Source organism: Sorex araneus, chromosome X, assembly GCF_027595985.1.
Source record: "Sorex araneus isolate mSorAra2 chromosome X, mSorAra2.pri, whole genome shotgun sequence".
In the NCBI taxonomy this organism is placed as follows: domain Eukaryota; kingdom Metazoa; phylum Chordata; class Mammalia; order Eulipotyphla; family Soricidae; genus Sorex; species Sorex araneus.
The window spans coordinates 85,725,931-85,746,699 of NC_073313.1; the positions used below are offsets into that span (position 1 = coordinate 85,725,931).

The window sequence follows — 20,769 nt, forward strand, 5'->3', positions numbered from 1 at the left end:
TCTCCAAATATTACCAATATTTAGTATCCAGGTGGCAAAAGCCCCAGTTAAGAATCACTGTAATAGCAAACATAGAGAACACCCAAATGCTCTATGTATATACACAGATCTTCCTCGACTTACAATGCGGTTACATCCTGATGAATATATCAAAAATTGAAAACATTGTAAGTTGAAAATGTGTTTAATATAACAAGGCTACTGAACTTCAGAGCATAGCCCACCTAATCTTAAATACGTTCACGAGCATTTACATTATCCTACATTTAGACAAAAACATCTAATAGAAAACTTATTTTAAAATGTTACATTTCTCATGTAGCTTAATGGCTACTATATTGAAAGTGAAAAACAGAATGGTTGAATGGGTTCTCATGCTGCAAATTTAATGTACAAGCCTATTGTTTCTAGAAGCTTTTATTTGGACTCTTCAGGATTTTCTAAGTATGTTATCATATCTTTGGCATATAGTGAAAGTTTGGCTTATTTTCTGATCTGGATGACCCTACAGTCTCTTTCTTGCCTAATCGCTATGACAAGGACATCCAGTAGTATGTTAAATAGTGCTGGTGAGAGTGGGCATCTGATTTGATACTTATGGAGCAATACCCACTTAAAGTGGATGATCACTCTCAAATCTCTTATTCTTTTGGTGCTAATGGACTCTTGTTCCAAACCATTGTATCTTCCATTACTTTACTTAGAATAATCTCATTCACAATTCTGTAACCCGTGGTTTTACCAAATAAGTGTCACCAAATAAGCAGAATAAGAAACAGCATAGCAGGACATAATCTTCAGACCTGAGCAAGGTATTGTGAAGACCTTTCACAGCCTGTAGCGTTTGACTATTGAAAATTCTTGGCTGCTGCCAATGAATTTAAAACTCGAGGGGAAATGAGTGAATGTCTCTTCCTTTATTTTAAAATGTTAAAATAAATGATATTGACTTATTTACAAAACACTTAAAAGGGGATAGAAAGATAGTACAGCAGATAAAAGCTTGCCTGACAAATGCCCCACCCTATTCCCCCATATGGTCCCCCAAGTCCAGTTGAAAGTGATCCCTTAGCAGAGAGCAAGGTGTAAACCACAGCTAGGTGTTGCCGAAAAACAAAACAAAACAAAAGCACACAAAGAAATTCCATTTTTAGTCTGGAAAGTAAATAAGGCGATGATTTAATTTTTACACCATTAAGTGATAACTCCAAACAGATGTTTAACACAGCATGTTTTGCTAGTGAAAAACTTAAATCTAGATTGCTGTCAGACAGAGGCAATCATCTGGGATTTTTCTTTGAAAGCAGAAATTTACAAGCTTGCCTGTATGTGTGACATGCCTATATGGGAAAAGATTATAGCTAATGAGCTTAAACTGATTTATTAGTTGGGTGCATCTATCTCTGGTTGTACCTCTAAATAATTCCTACATGTAAATTCATTTGTTCCTGTGAATCAGTCCAGCATTTACCTCATCCCCTTGATGCCAATTTATCATTCTAAACAAGTGTACAGATAATGACTGGGCTGGAGCGATAGCACAGCGGTTGGACGTTCGCATCGCATTTCACGCGGCCGACCCGTGTTCAATTCCTCCACCCCTCTCTGAGAGTCCGGCAAGCTACCGAGAGTATGGAGCCTGCACGGCAGAGCTTGGCAGGCTACCTGTGCGTATTGGATATGCCAAAAACAGTAACAATAAGTCTCTCAATGAGAGACGTTACTGGTGCCTGCTCGAACAAATCGATGAGTTGTCATCACTCAGGATGACAGTGACAGTCATTGTATAGATTGCTTATTGTATCTAAAATTGGTGTAAGTTGATTTTTTATTTGGTTTTAGACCATAATGCAGGTGGCTCATGGATGTGGCTTGTGGCTTAAGTAGTAGAGCCTCATCCTAGCATATACAAAACCCTGAGTCCAATCTCTGTCACTGTGTGCCACCTTGCCCAAGAATTACCAGGGTTATCTGGTGTCCCCTGAATAGTACAAGCACCGCACTGTCAGGCACATACTGTTCAACCAGGCATTATTGGGTATGGCCTGTATGATAAATAAAAATTAAAAATCAGGCTAGAGAGATAGTACAGAAATTAAGGTGCATGCCTTTCATGCAGCTCTAAGCTGTTTCAGTTGTTCAAATTCCCAGCACCATAAACAGTCCCCTGAGCATGACTAGGTGTGGCCCCTCAGTATCACTAGGTATGACCCCCAAAGTAAATAAAACATAAAAACACAAAAACTCCTATTTATTTTGAATCATGACTCTTTAATTATTTGCTAATTGTAACACTGGTTTATGACTGGTTTATGACAGTGTATGTTTCAAGTATATAGCATTATACTTATATTTACTTTTCGATTTGCTCAAGCAGGCACTACTAACTTTTCCATTGTGAGACTTGTTACTGTTACTTATGCTTATACATATTCCAAGTATATGGTGTGTGTGTATATAACAGTATTATCACTGCCAAAAGTTAGGATCTGACCACTGCCATATATTTGACTTCATTTACCCTTCTTTTCTCCCCAATTCTTCACCTCTCTGAACCATCATTCTGTTCTCAATATCTAAGTGGGGTTTTTTTTGCTTATTTGTTTTCTCTCAAAAACAAATCATTTAAAGAATTCTGTACCCTACCCCAGTTAGCCTAAAGTTTGGCCAGTTAATACATTGTAAATTCTCATTCCCTGATCTCAGAACTTTTGTTGAAAATAAATTCTGAATCTCTTGTATTTCCCAGAACTGCAAAGAAATGAATACACAGACTAAACTAGGGAATTATTTTTTGGCTTTGGAACTTGTCCTTTTAAACCTTGCTGTTTCCTCTCTTTTCTCTCTAACCACCAAAGAAAATCATGATAGAGAATCAGTAATCTCAAAAGATCCTCCCAGCTATGAAATATCCTACTAATTTATGTCTCCTGACTAAATATTGGTGCTGGTACAGATGAATCTAATAACCACTTTATAAACTCTTGACCCAATGAATGTTTGTTATCCCACATTTGTTTTCTTGATAATATTTATAAAACGATTTCTGCCTTCTTATATGTCTTCATGGATAATACTAAAAACTGGTTTGAGTACTAGAGATTCTACAGATTTGGAAACAGTTCTGAAGTATGATTACTGTTGTAACAAATATTTAGGGCTATCAGTCATCAGTGTGTGTACATGTGTACATGTCTTTCAACACACATAGACTAATGCAATTTAGAGAGGAGCCAGTCAGTGCGGAATAGTCAAATTCATTTCAGAAATAATGGTTTTATATATTTGCTTATTCTGACCAATCAGTGACCAGAATTGCACTTCTATAAATAACCCAGCCAAAAATGTTCCCTACCGTTGCCATATTGAAAGGAACTGATAAACATTAGCAAGCTACTATTATAACAGACTTTGGGGGTATAATTGGTAAGATAGTAAACTTGATACCATGGAAAATTCTTTCTATAGATATCCGTAGTGAGAGGGAAATTTCCCAAAATAAAAGTCCTTCCTCATACACTTTATGAATGTCTCTCTTAATTATACAATATGTGCATCACAATCATGTATGACTCACTTCAACATCTTTGCTTATGCAATCCCTGTTCCTTGGATGTCCTCCCTCTTCTCATTTACTGCTCTCATAACTATCATTCAAGACACATTCTATAGAAATTTAACCCATTCTTTCAAGTCCTATTTTTTCCACGAAGACTTTCTCACCTATTCAAATCACATGAAGCTCTTTTTTTCCTTAAACTTCAATAACATTTCTGGCCTGTACCAGAAAATGAGTTTCTCATTATTTTCTGATGTCTTAGTTGGATACATTATAGCATAGCTGTTAAAAGTAAAGAATCTGTGTGACTGTGAACTATGTGTATGACCTATAAAAATCTGAAATCTATTAAGATGTAATATAGTCTCTGTTTCACAGAATTGATTTGATTTCCTTGCCTATGATAGTAATGGATAGAGGATAGTGAGAGTTGTGATAGTAATAATTATTACTACTATTAACAACATTCTGTTTTTCTTTGTTTTTTCCTATGAGCTTGTGGGGGTCACACCTGGCAGTGCTTCAAGCTTACTCCTATCTCTGTGCTCAAGGATCACTCCTGGTGAGGTTTCAGAGACCATTTGTAGTGGTAGGGATTGAACCCATGCTGGCCACATGCAAAGCCAGGGCCCTACCCACTGTATTATCTCTCCGGCCTCTCAACAACATTTTGTTCAATTAGATTATATAAGCCTTGAAGATACAGATTATTTCTTCTATCTTCATATCCTGTGATACTCCCCTAATATCCAAAATGTTCAACAAGATCATTGACATCCAGTTATCGTATGCTAGGTCTATTCAGTCATATTGCCTGAAATAATACAAAATTAAATCAGAATACAATTATTTCAGTTTTATTACTGCAAAGGAAGTACTTTTATTTTTATTGGTTTACATGCATATTAGTTTGGATGAAGAAATTCTGTGCAACTATACCATAAAGAAATGGGAAACCTCCTAATTATCCCAAATTCCTGTGGTATTTACACTTAAAAATACAGAAATGTGTAGTCTATGCTGAAAACACCTTTAAGGTCAAGACCTTGGAGCATTCTGCTGTTTTCCTCAGTGTATGTCATAACTTCTGGTATAATCTTATGGTCTTTATCCACTTTGAATTGACTTTTATGCAAGTATTAGAAATGGATCCAGCCTTATTTTTTAATATGTTGTTACGCAGTTATCTTAACACTATTTGTTGAGGAGGCTACCATAAATTCTTGTAATGTAACTAGCTCCTTTGTTGAAGATGAGTTGACTGTAGGTCTGTAGATATGTCTTTAGTTACTCAATACTCAATTCTAACACATTGGTCAAAGATTGTCTTTCTAGTACCATGATGTTTTGTCACTATAGCTTTGTAGTATAGTTTAAAGTTAAGTAATGATATACCTCCCAATTTCTTATTTCTCAGAATAACTGGAATAACAGGACAGAGGAATGGAAGAGATCAGTGAAGGGATACCTAGATTACCCTTGACCCTGGATTATAGAAATGAGGAGAGGGGAGCAAATAAATCACAGGGGTATGGGTCAGGAACCTTGGGCACATTGGTGATATAGAGGTGTGGCAAAGGTACATATTATATGAATCATAGAGCCAAAAATACTGTAAATGTGAGACCCAAACTATAATAAACAAACAAAATGTGCCAGTTACTGATGCAGATGGGGTGTAGGAGAGAATTGGAGAACATTGGTGGAAGGAAGATGACTGGTATGGAATGAGATTGGACTACTGTAATTCTGAAACTTTACTATGAATAACTTTGTAAATCAAGGTAATTTTAAAAAATTATGAACAGGGCTAGACATATAGTATAGGGGTGTAGGTGCTTGCACACAGTCCACCTCAGTTCAGTCAGTCCCTGGCACCATGTATCATTCTTTGAGCACAACCAGGAGTGACTCCTGAGCACTGATGGGCATGGCCCAAAAGCAAAAACATAAAAAAACCTTATAATGAAAAATTAAAAAAAAAACTAAATAGCTGTTTCATGGTCATGGATGGAAAGATTCAATTATAAGATGTCTATTCTTCCAAATTTGATATAATGCAATTCTGATCAAAATGCAAGCAGGTTGTTTTGTGACTATTGACAAACTAACTGATCTGGTGCTTATATGGAGAGGCAAAAATAATGCAAAATCAACAACACAATATTTAAGAAAAACTAATATTGAAGGATAACTAAGAGGAACTGATACTGCCCATCTTTAAGACAACAATACTGTAAAAGCTGTGATGCTGTAAAAAGAGAGTGTAGTATAGGTGAGGGTAGGCAAGTATGTAGATGGAATAAAATAAAGATTCCAGAAATGCAGTAAACTTATTTTTGATACAGTAGGGCAGATATATTCTCTTAAAGAAATATACTGGAAACAACTGGATATCCACATGCTAATAATAATAATAATAATAATATAATGGTAAATGAATCTAGACATAGATCTCACACCCCTTACAAATATTATTTCTTTTTTTCTTTCAACTGAATCACTGTGAGATACAAAATTACAAAGCTGTTCATGTTTGGGTTTCAGTCATACAATGTTCCAACACCCATCCCTCCACCAGTGTATATTTCCCAGCACCAATGACTCCAGTTCCCCTCCTGCCACCCCATCTGCCTCTATTGCAGAGACTTTTCTTCTCTCTCTGTCTCTCTCTGTCTCTCTATCTCTCTATCTCATCCATCTCCCTCTCCCCCCTCTTTCCTTTTGAGCATTATGGTTTGCAATACAGGTTACCAAGAGTTTATCATGTTTGTTCCTTTACCTATTTCTGTCACACAGTTCTTATCCAGAATGATCATTTCCAACCAATGTCATGGTGACCCCTTCTCTATTCCAATTGCCTTCTCCCCTAGCCCTTGAGGCAGACTTCCAACTGTGGATAAATCCTCCTGCCCCTTGTTTCTACCATCCTTGGGTGTTAGTCTCATATTATTCCAAAGTGAATCATAGATCTAAATTTGAATTGCAAAGCTATAAAACTCCCAGAAGATAGTATAGGAGAAAACCTAGAGGACCTTGAATATGGTTATAACTTTTCAAATTCCAAACCAAGGTGTGATCCTTGAAAGAAACTATTGATAAACTGGACTTTATTAAAATGCAAATCTTCTCCAGCACCTATGTGGGCCTTTGATGTGTGGACAAAGACTTGAGATGAGTTTAGAAATAAAATCCTCTTTTGCATTTTTTTGTATGAGTTCTGATACAGGTAAGAAGAACATGAAAAAATTAAAATTCAAATCTTCTAATCTTGCAGCAGACAATATCAAGAGAATTAGAAGCAAGTCAAAAATTGGAATAAAATATTTGAAAAAGACACATCTGGTAAAAAAGACTTAACTAAAATACACAATGAAGTCTCAAGACTCAAAAATTAAAAAAAGCTGAATTTAAAGATAGATCAAAGTGTAATAGATGCCTCACCAAAGATTATATACAGATGGAAAGAATCATATGAAATAATACTACCTATCATATTTCATCAGGGAAATGCAAATTAAACCAACAATGAAATACCACTATACTACTATGAACGGCACAGGATCTATAACACTGATAACACTAAATATTTGTGAGGATATGAAGCAACTGTAAATCTCATTTGTTTTTTCAGGGAAAGGCAAAATATTCATTTGCTTTGGAAAAGATGGACAGTTTCTTACAAATATAGATATGCTCTTGAACAGAGATTGTGATTCAAGTGGTAGACACATACCACGTATGTGTGAGGCCCCAGGTTTGATCCCCAGCACTGAATTCCCCCCAAGCACTGGAGAATGTGGTCCTGGTTGCCACCAAGAACGCCAAGCCAGAGCACTTCCAGTTTTGAGCACTGTCTGAAGAGCCCCACCCAAAATACTATATTCTTTACTATTTATTCGAGTGAGCGGGCACCAGCAGGAGACCAGTAAAATCTCCATTATAAGACTTGTTACAGTTTTTGGCATATCGAATACGCCACGGGTACCTGTAACAAGTCTCACAATGGAGAAATTACTGGTGCCCACTCGAGCAAATCAATAAGCAATAGGATGACAATGACACAGTGATATTCCAGTGATTGTGGTTCTTGAAATATATCCAAAGGGTTAAAAATGTATGTATACGCAGAAACATACACCTGGATACTTATAGCAGTTTTATTCATAATAACCAAAACTTGGAAGCCACCAAAATGTCCTTTGGTAGGTGAATGGAGGGATAAACTGTGTATGATAACATCCAAGCAATTAAATATTATTCAGCACTAAAACTACGTAAAGACATGAAAGAATTGTAAATCATATTACAAAGTGAAGGAAGCCGTTCTCAAAAGGCTACATGTTGTGTGATTCCACCCACCTTCTAGAAAAAGCAAAGCTCTGAGCCAGTCAAAAACAGTGGTATGAGGGAAACACAAGCATGAAGATGGGTAAATTTGTAACTGTACCCTCACGGTGACTCACTAATTAAAAAAATTAATAAAATTTAAAGAAAAAACAGTGGTTTTTAGGTAGTGGAGGAGGTGGATAAATAGGGATGAAAAAGCAGAGCATAAAGGATTTTTATTGCAATATAAGTAATAATATTAATGATACCATATTGCTGACTGTGCATTTGTCTAAACCCATATAATGTGCAGCACCAAAAGATAAGCCTAATGGGAAGTAAGACTTTTGGCTGATTATACAATGTTTACACAGGTTCATCAGATGTAGAAAATTTATCTTATGAAGATGTTGACAAAGGGGAATGCCATGTATGTTTGGGGACAGGTTGTTTGTGGGAGATTTCTGTAAATTCCCATCAATTTTCCTGTGAACCTAAAACTACTCTAGAAATAAACTTTATTTAAAAATCAGCAAGAGGGAACAGAGAGCTCAACTGAGTGCATGCTTTGCATGTGGGGGACCCAGATTTGATCCCTGACGTGCATGGTCCCTGGAATACTGCTGAGAGTTGCCTCTGAGCACCCATGCATGTGACCCCAAAACAAATCAAGAAAAACAACCAAAATGAAAGGAAGAGAAAGAGAGTAGGGGAAGAGAGAAAAAGAGGAAGAAACACTAAAAAGACATCTGGTAAACTACTTTCAAATTCTATGATTTCCTGCGAGTTCAAGCTGTATTGTTTTAATCCTCATAAAAAGCTGGAATTTTAAGGCCTGTCCACATTTGTTCATTAGTCAGTTTCTTTAAGGAGTTTGCCAGATTTTACATAAAGAAATGAACTGAATGCTGAAATCTGAACACAATAAATACTGTTATGCTTGTCATTTCTTTTTAGCTGATAATAGTAGACCTCTGAATGTGGATTCTACTCCGATGACGTTACCTATGTCTGATCCAACTGCATGGGCCACAGCAATGAATAATCTTGGAATGGCACCCCTGGGAATTGCTGGACAACCAATTTTACCTGGTATGCTATTTTTATTGACCTCGCGAGTGTTTCCTTGTATTGATCATGTGATAGTAAATATAACAATATTGACACAACTGTTTCTGAAGTTGGCATTTACCAGATTCTGCATAGCGTGTGCATTTTTCTTATATGAGCTTTATATAGACTGGGTGGCCAGTAGTTATTAGTATATTCCCTATTGCACTGTGGGCAAATTAGAAAAAGTACATCTGTTGCATGCTGTGGTCATTAAACTTTTAAAAGCCTCATTGAAATGAAAGACAGCATAATAGGGCAAGGAATTACGAAGTTTGTCTAATTGTAGTTGTTTCTTAGAGGCGGCAAATAAACATGAAACACAGTGAAAACTACTTAAACAACCCGTCCTATTTTAGATTCCAAAAGGGGAAGAAAGAAGAGTGTGGAGAACCTGCTAAAGACTGTTGTTAACATTGAATGATTGTTTTTTTTATTTATTATAATTTAGATAATAAGACTGCTAAAGCTTACAGTATTAATATACAAAATTCCTGCATCCCACCACACCAACGTCCCCCCAACCCTCCACCTCTGATCTTATGTCACCGCTAGTCTGGTCTTGGCACATATAACTTAGCGATTGGTTTTATATTCCAATGCCAAGGGTTTGTCATTGTTCAGTACTTACTTTCTCTCTTTTTCCCAAAGACAAGTGAGATCATTCGGGTATTTGTTCTTTTCCCTCTGACTTATTTCACTTAACATGATACCCTCCAGTTCCATCCAAGTTTCAAATGAACTGCATGATTTTATCTTATCTTACAGCTGCATAGCATTCCACTGTGTATACATGTCACAGCTTCTTTGTCTGTTTATGTATCATTGGGCATTAGGGTTCTTTCCATATCCTGGCTATTATATTGAATGCTGCGATGAATATAGGTGTGCATATATGTTTGCAAATAAATGTTTTCATGTTTGGGGAGTAGATGTCATGAAGTGGAATTGCTTGATCATAGGGAGTCCTGGTATTAGTTTTTTGAGGACTCTCCTTATTGCTTTCCACAGAGGAAGAACCAGACATGCCCCCTAACACTGAATGTGGGTTTATTTTTTCACTCCATCCTCTACAACATCAGTTGTTTCCAGTCTTTTTAAAGTATGCCAGTCTCACTGGTATGAGACACATAGCAAGAGGCAGAACATGACTCAACACTAAGTAGATGGTCTTTGACGCCTGAGAAATAACCCTCTGAGTCACTGTTAAGAAAACCTACCCAAATTTTACCCTATTATTGAACATAGCTTCATTTATGGGCTTGTCACGGTGGCTTAGATGACTTTTTACTCTAAATGTTAAGCTTTTTGTTGTTGCACATTATAGATGGATTGGGGAGCTAAGCATTGAGGTTTATTTTGTAAGCATAGATTCATGCTTAGATGTGGTAATTTATAAATGATCCGGTGAAGCTAATGTTTAATAGCCTTGGCATCAAAGCAGATCTGCCCTTAACATTTTTTCTAGTACATATAGCCATTTAATTCAGATTTCCATAAACTGATAGTATTTAAAGAAAATCAGATAATCTAGTAATTCTAGGCTATAAAAGCTTGTGATTTGAGACCATTCTACACAGAGCCTTAATATGTAATATTTCATTTTAAATCACATTATAATAAAATAATGAAGGAAAATAATTGCAAACCCATTACTTCCTTTAGAACTATGAGAAATATTAGTAATTATTTTAAAGTATTTTAATGGCCAGCATCTTTGAGCACTATGTATTAGGAATTATGCTAAACGAAATTTAATTCTCACAAAAACCTTTAGGTTTTTAGGTACTGTCAGTCAGCTTTTGTAAATAAGAAAGTAAAGTCTCAGAAGATATAGAACTACCACTGATTAAGTGCCAAAAGAAATAGACTTAGAAATCAAAGTATAAACTCCAGAGTCTGAGCTCTTAACCACTGCTGTAATTGACCACTGTTGACTCTTATTTTGATATACATCTATCTACCCCAGTCTGGTGCCATTAGTCATTTAAAACTCAAAGATTGTTTTCAAATCTTGGCTATTGTAAACAGTATTGCAACAGACATATGGGTGCATATGCCTTTTTCAAGGTAGTGTTTTCATATTCATTGCATAAAATTAGCCAGAAGTTGAATAGCTTGGTCTTATCCTTTGCCTAATATTTTTTTGAAGACTCTCCATACTATTTTCCATAGTGGATATACCAGTTTATATTTCATCAGTAGTGTGTGAGGGTTCCATTTCCCACATCCTCACCAACACTTCTATTGTATATCTTAGAATAAAAACAAAGTGCTGTTTACCAAAGGGATAGGGAAATGGGGATTAGGTAAACCTGGTACAGAGGAGCAATAATATGATCGTGGATGGAAAGAAAACTTTTGGTGGTGAACATTATGTCATATATGCAGATGTTGAATTTTAATGTGTATGCCTGAAACCAATATAATCTTAAAAAAACTCAGTATTGCTTCAATGATGTGGAAAAATAAAAGTGCTTACTTCAGAAGTGCACATATGAAAGATAGATCAATGGTTAGAATCCTGGTACCATGTGATCCCTCATGTATAGCTCTGTATAGTCCTGTTGGGCGCCGGACATTACTGGGGTTGCCTACTGGCCCTCAGCACCCCCACACCCTGGCAGTGTTGCCCAAGCATTAAACTATTTGGTCTGGTTGATTGAGCATTTTCAGTGTAGGATAACGTTGGTTTGCCCTTCCTCCCTGGCCATTGGAAGCTTGTGTTTGTCGATTTCTCCCCCAACCTGTCAATTACCTTTGTCTCCTGATCAGACTCTGACTTGTAAATATTGTCTTTCTCTTCTCCTTAATGTCCTTTGCATGGTTAGTTATTTCAGAGCGATTGCTTTTTGTATGGATACATGACAACAGTTAAAAACACAAGCCTTTGGCTTGAGAGTTGATTGCCTCCAGATAATATACCTCCTGGACATCTGCTCTCTCAAATTAAGCCTCAGTTGCCCTTACTTCCTAGATCCCCAAAAGCAGGATCCCAACGAGAGACTAAATGGACCCAGAGCAAGTGGTGAGCTATGAGCTACCCTGGCATCGAAATGAGCTTGGCCAAAGTGCCTTAATCTCTTAACTATACATTAAGAGCATGGTCATGGACAGATTCTGTCGTGGTCCAAAAGTATTAACTAGATTTGGACCCTGCTGGGGGGAGGAATGATTAATCCGGCCTGAGCACTGTAGTCTGAGTCTGTGGTAAAATGTCCCCAGGAGAGTCACCCTATAAGCCTAAAAGTGTCTATTACTGTGTCCATACAGAATGGTAAATATTAGGAGAATCGCTTGTATCACTTGTCATCCCATTGATCTTCGATTTGCTTGAGCAGGCGCCAGTAACGTCTCCATTCGTCCTTGTCACGTGCTAGTGTCTCCCAATGGTATCTGTTTGCTCCAGGAACAAGAAGAGCCTTAAACCATTCATTCAGGATTTTGAAGAAGTCTGACCATCTTGTATGTGGGCAGCCATGCGGTCTCTTGACGTCCCATGGAATCTAGTCGGTAACAGCTCTAGTCCAGTGGTCATCTCTAAAAAGCATTACATATCCAGCTCATCTGATTTTCGATGTCTTGGTAAACAAACGGCGTTCCTGATTCTTGATTGTTGATGGAGGACGGAACTCTGGATTCCTTCTCTCACTTGAGTGAAATGTGATACTCCAAGCATAGCTATTTCGATTCCTCTTTGGGATACCCAAATAGTGTTCTCATTTTGTTTTCTTAGGGCCCAGGTCTCCGAGGCATATGTTAGTGTAGGAAGAACAGTGGAGTCGAAAAGATGTGCCAGAGATGGAGGTTCTTCATCCTCTTAACCATTTCTTTGATGCTCTTGAAGGCGTTCCACACTGCTCTCTTCCTCCTGCGCATTTCTGGCAATAATTCGTTCCTCATGTTGAGTTCTCGACCCAGGTACACATAGCTGCTGCATTCGGAAATGTTCATTCCATTGAAAGCAAATGGAACATCAGGGACTAGTTTGTTCTTCATGAACATTGTTTTGGTGAGATTCAGCTGCAGTCTGACCTTTCCACACTCGGGGAAAGGTTACAATAACAGTATTAGGAGAATTAAAGATGCTAATTAAGTTGCAGGTCTAAGGAGAGGAGAAACACACCGAAAGACTGTTTTGCCCTTGTGGGCTGTAGGTGGTTGGGAAGTCTGGAAAAAAACATTTTTGATCACACTTCCCGTGGGGAGGCATGATTGGGGAGGCATGGTAAGAGGATAAAAACAAAGAATGGCTGTGGGGAGAGTGGGGGGGTTGTTGGATGAAAGAGATGGTTGAATTAATGGATTGGATGGATAGATAGATGGATTACTTGAAGGTTGCTGCAGGGGGATTGAAGGAGAAACGGTTACAGAGACAGTAGAGAGACAGCAGAGAGACACAGAGACAGAGGAGATGGATACAGCGGGAAGAAATGAATTGTGTAGTTAGGGAGAGATAGACACGGAGAGAGAGAGGGTTGGAGAGAGCTGGGAGAGACAAAAGATTGAATAAACAGCAACTAATCAGCAACCAGCTCAGCTTGGCCCTCGTTCTTCCATCATTCATCCAAGGCAACAGCTGTCTTGGGTGGAGAGGCGGCACGAGAGCACAGAACGTGGGCGGCGAGAGAGAGCCACCCAGAGAGTCCACGATCATCCTTTCACATGTAATCCCTGAACGCTCGGGTGGGGCATTCACAGCTCCTCCCGAGTTTGGGGATTTTTCACACAGCTGGCATCCCTGAGTGGACTCGAACGCCAACTAAAGGAAAAAGAAATTACACAATCAGCAACATCCCTGGGGTCTCCTGAGCATCTCTGGGGAGTCTGCCCTCCAGAAAAAGGACATATATGAAAGCAAATACAACAAGGAGATCCAAGGTCCAATCACTCTAATGCTCAAATGTTTGACTCTTGCCTGCTCATTTTAATAACAACCTGGCTGATGGAGGATATGGTCTAGTTAGCTTCTGCCCAGGTATAATTTATAGTTTAGTGGGGCAGTTCTTTGTTTCTGCTACATACAGAATTCAAGCTGTTACTCTCTACCCATTTCTCCTTCCCATATTTTTTCTTTATATTTAGCTATTTTTATACTTCTCAGCTTTTGATGCAATAGCATTTCTTAATTATTATTAAGATTAAGTATTATTGCCTACTCCACCTCAGCCACATTACAGCTTACAAATTCAGTTCCGGAATGGTGCAACTGGGGTAGGGGGTATGTAGCAGATTATATAAACAAGTGGCCCAACAAAGTGGCATTACTCTGCATTTGTTTCTCAAATTTAATGTACTTATTAATAAACTAGGGATCATGTTAAAATGTAGCTTTTGATTTAGCAGCTCTGGGTGGGGGCCCAAGAGTCTGGCATTCGGGGCAGACTCCAGAGCACACTTTCCTTTTTTTTTTTCTTTTTTGGGTCACACTCGGCAATGCACAGGGATTAGTCCTGGCTTTGCACTCAGGAATTACTCCTTACGGTGCTCAGGGGACCATATGGGATGCTGGGAATCAAACCCGGGTTGGCCATATGCAAGGTAAATGCCCTACCCACTATACTATTGATCCACCCCAACTCTAGAGCACACATTTTATAGCAAGTTCCTAGGACGGTGTGGTCCTGTCATGCTTTTAATAAGGATCATAATTAAATGAATAGGGGAAGACTGGTGTTTAAGAAGCATCTTGGATTTTAGAGAGCAATTTCCTAATGTTGTGAACCCATTTTAATGACATAATATTTCCGACAATGTAAAAAGTAGACAAAATAAAGGCTTCAAATGGTGTGGCAGTCTTGTTCCAATTTTAGAGGAGATGGAATTAATACACCATACCCAGGCTCGGGAGTCACTGAGGCTGAAATGTATACTTTGCATATACAAGTCACTTAAGTTTTCCCTGGTAGCCCCTGAGCACCATCAGGGTGACCTTAGTATCCTCCAGCATGACTAATTCCTGGATCCTAGCATTAAGCCATCAGACAGGTACTACCGAGCCCAGCATCAGCAGGCCTTGGTTCTGTGACCATCGCTGAAACGGTTCCCATCCCCTCCAAAATATGTGTGTACACTTTATTATAGGCTAAAAATATGACACTTTAATGAATTGGAGTAAATATCCATGCGCCATACATCATATAAATGGTGAGTATTCAAGATATATTAATTACTCACAAGACTCAACAACAAAAATCCAATAACTCCATCCAAACATGGGGAGAAAAATTGAGCAAACACTTCCCCAAAGAAGATATGCAGATGGCTAGGAGGCATATTGCAAAGGGCTTAGCATCACTTATCATTAGGGTAGTCAAATCAAAACAATAATGAGATAAAGCAAGCGAAATATAGCAACAAGTTACTTGACCTTGGTTTCATCTATTCAAAAATGAGATAATTATAGTATCTAACTTTTAGAATTGTGAAGCTCAGTGTGTAGTTTATAATAAGACCTCAGTAATAAAGCTTAATTGTTATCGGTATAATCACTAGTATTAGTATATTCTCTTTAAGGTAAAGGAAATTCTAATATCTCTCCTTCAAACATCTGCTAAACTGTTGTCATTTTAAAGTACTTGATGCAGGCACTGATAGCTCTGAATGTTCTTCACATTCACCTCCACCAGTAATTTGGAACCTGGAGAATGTGTGTGTGTGTATGTGTGTTTACAAGAATCAAATCCAGAGCCTCATACATGTGAGGCATATTCTACAACTGAGCAAAATCCCTAACCTTTAACGGCGATTTTAAGTTTCACCTCTAATCCCCTTTGTCTACATCTTGTTTTATTAAGGACTATAAAGAAATGACTTCTCATAGTTCCTTTTAACCTTGTAATTTAGTGATCTTTTAAAGGTCTTCTAGGGACAGTAAGAGTCTGGAAGTTGCTTCCTGGCCTTAGAAATACTAATAATGTTCAATAATTGGGCTGGAGCGATAGCACAGTGGGGTAGGGCGTTTGCCTTTCACGCGGTCGACCCGGGTTCGATCCCCAGCATCCCATATAGTCCCCTGAGCACCGCCAGGAGTAATTCCTGAGTGCAAAACCAGGAGTAACCCCTGTGTATTGCCAAGTATGACCCAAAAAGAAAAAAAAAAACAAAAAACAAGCCTAGTTCTCCCTCTGGGAGAACCTGGCAAGCTACCGAGAGTTTCCTGCCCACACACCCACACACGGGAGTGTATGGCAAACACCCTGTGGTCTATTCATATGCCAAAACCAGTTACAATGATGGGTCTCATTGCCCTGACCCTGAAAGAGCCTCTAATGGGACACCATTGGGAAGGACTAGTAAAGAGACTTCTAAAATCTCAAGGCTAGGACAAATGGAGACATTACTGAGACCGCTCGAGAAAGTTGACCATCAACAGGATGATGATGATGATGATGATGATGATGATGATGATGATGATGATGATGATGATGATGATGATGATCATTAATACCCTTCTTGTCCTAAAATTCAGGGGACAGTAACATTGGGTTGAGACAGACTTAAGAATAACCTAAGTTCTATATGAACTTATTTTTCTCCTCAATTATTTTAGGATGGCTAAACTACACAAATTAGAGTGTGGTTTATGGGTTCAAACTACCTAAGTTTCAATAACCCCTGCTCTGCATTAAGTATTTCTATAACCATTAGCAAGTTACCTAACCTCTCTCTACCTCAGTTTCTTCATCTGCAAATGGAGATAATAATAACACTTAGGTCTCAGATTGGTAGCTGGAGGAACTGACCTATGACTATTATTGTTTCAAGTTCACATTTTGTATATCACACAACATTGAACTATGGCTTATTTGTAGTCTTAACAGTGAAGAATACCAAATTCAGAGGCAACATTTTTTTTTCCCTGGAAAAGCACTGGACAATGGCAGGTAAGGAGAACAGTATCGTTTTATACGTCTAGTGACTGTTCCCTGTAAATCCAGTGTATAGATTTATGGAAATGAAAGCTTGGCAGCAGACTGCAGTGTTTTCTGCCCTTCCCTTTCCCAAGGTCTGGAGAAGAGAAAAACTGCCATCTTTACTGCATAGTGTTTTAACTGAATATGCTAAAACATCCCCCAAATCCTCTTTTCACCCTTCAAGACATTTGGAAGTGGAAAAGGCAACAGGGAATTGTTCCCTGCAGTCACTCTCTCATAGTTCAGCAGTTCAGCTGCTTTTCTACGCCTTTGAAGGTGAGAAGGTTCACACCAAGCCAGTGGACTTCTCTCTGTCCTGTCTCACCTGTCCTATCTGTGACGAAATTAAAAATTTTTTGTTGATGAAAAACAAGTGACACATAAGATTCCTGACTTCCCCCAGAGAAATCAAATCCATGCTGTCCTAGAAGCCGAATGTCTTGGACACATACTTGTCATTAGGGCAAAGTCTGGCTTATTCCATTCATTGAGTGGAGAGCAGAGACAAGCCATCTCTGGGGTGTGGGATGGCATTTCCTTTCATTTAGCATGGTATTTTGTACAGCTGCTATTCAATAAAACTAATCCACAATGAGAGCAGATTAGGAAGTGCCCTCTGGCTGGTGGCTTTTTCTCCCCCTGCAAGCGTATTTGCTTTTTTGAGCAGGTCAAGTAAAACTAATGTTAGTTTTTATATGAAGAGAGGCATCAAAAAGAATCAGACCTTCTGCTTAAGGAGCATTGTTCTGCTCATCATCCCAGATGAATTAAAGAACAGGCCAATTAAGGGATACTCGTTGAATGTCCTATGTTGCTTCCTTTAATTTCTCCTTAATTAGCTGCCAAATGTGGAGCCTGTGAAAGTCCCAGAGAAAGAAAATTCTCTCTAGTGTCTCTGCTGTATTGACTAGGTCATCTCCATAGTGAGAAATGTTAGAAAATAAAACTCAGCTATCTTATTCCTAGAGTAAAATACTGCATATTATCAGGGAATTGTTATTCTTTTGGGAATTGAGCCCAGGGCCTTGGGTTCATCACATTTGCTAGCACTCTACCACTGAACTACCCCTCCAGCCTTTGGCTTTGTCCTTTTTTCTTTTTTTAACGGATTCACCATGAGATACACAGTTACAAAGTTGCTCATGATGCAGTCTCAGTCATACAATATTCCAGTGCCCATCCCTTCACCAGTGCACGTTTCCCACTAACTGTACCAAATTTCCTTCCTTGCCCTCCTCCACCTGCCCTGACCCTGTAGCCTGCCTCAATGGCAAACACTTCTATCTCTCTCTCTCTCTCTCTCTCTCTCTCTCTTCCTTCCTCCCTCCCTCCTTCCCTGTCCCTCATTTTAGGCACTGTGATTTGCTGTACTGTTACTGAAAGGGTATTATGCATATCTCTTTACTCCTGTCAGCACGCAGTTTGTGTACAGTGATCATTTCCAACTATCATTTTCATAGTGGACCCTGCTTCCTCCTAATTGCTCTCCTCTCCCCCTTTGTGGCAAGCTTCCTTCCATGGACTAGTCCTCCTCCTGACTGCCCCCCGGTTCTGCTGTCTTTGGGTATTATTTACATACTATGTTTCTGGGGGCTTTGTCATTTTTAAGAACTTGACGGTTCTTTCCAAGAATGTCAAGTCTCAAGGATTCAGAAAGAAATAATGCAAATGTGTGAGACACCACCAGCCACTGCTCTGTATACTCCTCAAGGAGGCCTAGACTTGGTTTTCTATTACCATTAATATCTTCCACAAATAAAGTTTATGCCTTCAGTGGCAGGTTAAGATTGAAGTCCTGAGAAAGAATATTATTCTACATTTCCATGATAGACACTTGACAAAGATTCAATAAGATATAAAATACTATACCTGGTATCATTAATATCTCCAAAACTACCTTATATCCTACCTAGTGATAATGCTCTCATGACACCCCTTGGAAATTGTTACAAAGAGGATTGAGTGACTGTATATTCATTCCTTAATAGAAGAAATATTTACTGAGGCCTGCTTTATGCAAGTTACTGCAAGAAGTATTGGACTTATGGCAATGAATTAAAAGTAGAAAAAATTCTGCCCTCCTATTGACTACAGTGCTTTAGAACCCCCAGCTTTTTTTCCTTAAAAAAGTCTTTCACAGGTATAAGATGCCTCTCGAGCAATAACAGCTAAGCATTTGTTCTATTCACTTGTACTTCTATTATCCCATCTATTCATTAAAAATAGGTTAGGTCAAGTGGATTCAAAATAGTCTTGACTCAATATTTGCTTTCAAACCCAACAGAGACAGTAAAGTCAATTATCACTGAAGTACAAGTTATCAATCGTCACAGTAGAAACATTTAAAGAAGTCTCATTTTAATCAAGGTGTAGTGGAGGAGGACTACTAGGTTGGTGGGGGTCACCAAAAGAGTCACAGAAGAGGCCCAGGGGTATATAGAAAAGCATACAGAGGGGGGAAAATAAAGAAACAGGAGTAGTTCAAGAAAAGGATGGGTGTTGGAACATTGTATGACTGAATCCCGATCATGAACAGTTTTGTAATACTCTGTCTCATGATGATTCAATAAAAAAATAAAATCAAACAAAGAAAAAAAGCTAAGGAAATAGTGTGCCAATGACTAGAAGATTTAAGGGAATATAAAGTAAGGCGATGGTGGTTAAATATATGGTGGGGAAAAAATGAAACAAGAATATCTCAGAAAAAAGGTAACCGTGGACTGGAAGATTTAAAGGATTGTACAATATGGAGACAGTGGTTAAATATTAAATGAAACCATATCATCCCATTCCACAAAGAGTTTGAGGGAGCTTATAAGAAAGATTGTGGTATAAGAGAAAAATTGCAAGATAAACCACCATCTGGAACATATATACAAGAGGAGAAGAGAAATATCAGATGTGGAAGTTAATTAGAATTCACAGATCCCAACCAATTTCTAAAGCTGAGCTGCACCTGTGACCAGGAGCCAAAACAGAAAGGGAAAACAAATCAGTTACATCATTTACATTTTCCGGAAGAACATAGATAAAATTATCAGAAGTCAAACCTTTCAAGACCCCTTGCCCTTGTGTGTATGACATTTCCATTGGAAAAGAGTATTTTCATAGGGCGCGCATATGAAAGGAAATCATGCTAAATGAGGACCCGCCAATATTATTTTTATTTATCTGCTAATAAAACATAAAACTAATATAGTTAATTTTTCATTAAGCTAAATTTGCTCAACCAAAAGGGCAGTCTTCATTCAGAAATTATAGACTTCCTATATTTTTGGATCTAATATCTTCTGTCTTTTAAGAAGTGCATGAATGTACGTTGTTAGTTTTCTTTCTCCTTTCCCCACCTTATTATTTCCCTGGAAAATTATGAGGTTGGCAATCTTAAGTATAAACTTTATATAATTTTATTTTCTGCATCATCTTTAAAAGTCTAGAAATGTTACCCATATAGGTAGTATAAAATGTCCTCATTGATGCCCCTCTAAAGATATTCATAGCATCTATGATTAAATCATGGGTCATGACCCTGAATATATCAATTAATGTTACAAAGGCAAGAACATAGTATAAATATAGAAAGGAATGAAGAAAAGATGAATTGCAAAAGTAGTTATTTCAAAAAATGCATACCAAAGAAGTAAAACTTTATTAGTCAAATTTGGGATCAAAGTTGAGGTTTATTTATGTTTTTAGAGACCTGAAAGTATGGCAACTTGCTCTCATATTTGCCATTGTCTATGAGCCACACCTTGTCTTAACTTTCCAGTGAGTCTAAAACAAGGGTGTAAATGATCTGGAGAAAGAAAAGCGCCTGCCATAGAGACAGGTAGGGGGTAGTGGGTGGGGGGTGAT

General features: G+C 38.1%; 1 protein-coding gene across 1 annotated transcript in view; it reads left to right on the forward strand.

The window, feature by feature from the left end:
* Positions 1–20,769, forward strand: part of ENOX2 (ecto-NOX disulfide-thiol exchanger 2) — a 380,924-nt gene that overhangs the window by 239,229 nt on the left and 120,926 nt on the right. Inside the window, 1 exon segment of the mRNA XM_055122744.1 lies at positions 8,846–8,980. Coding sequence (XP_054978719.1) covers positions 8,846–8,980 — 135 coding nt within the window.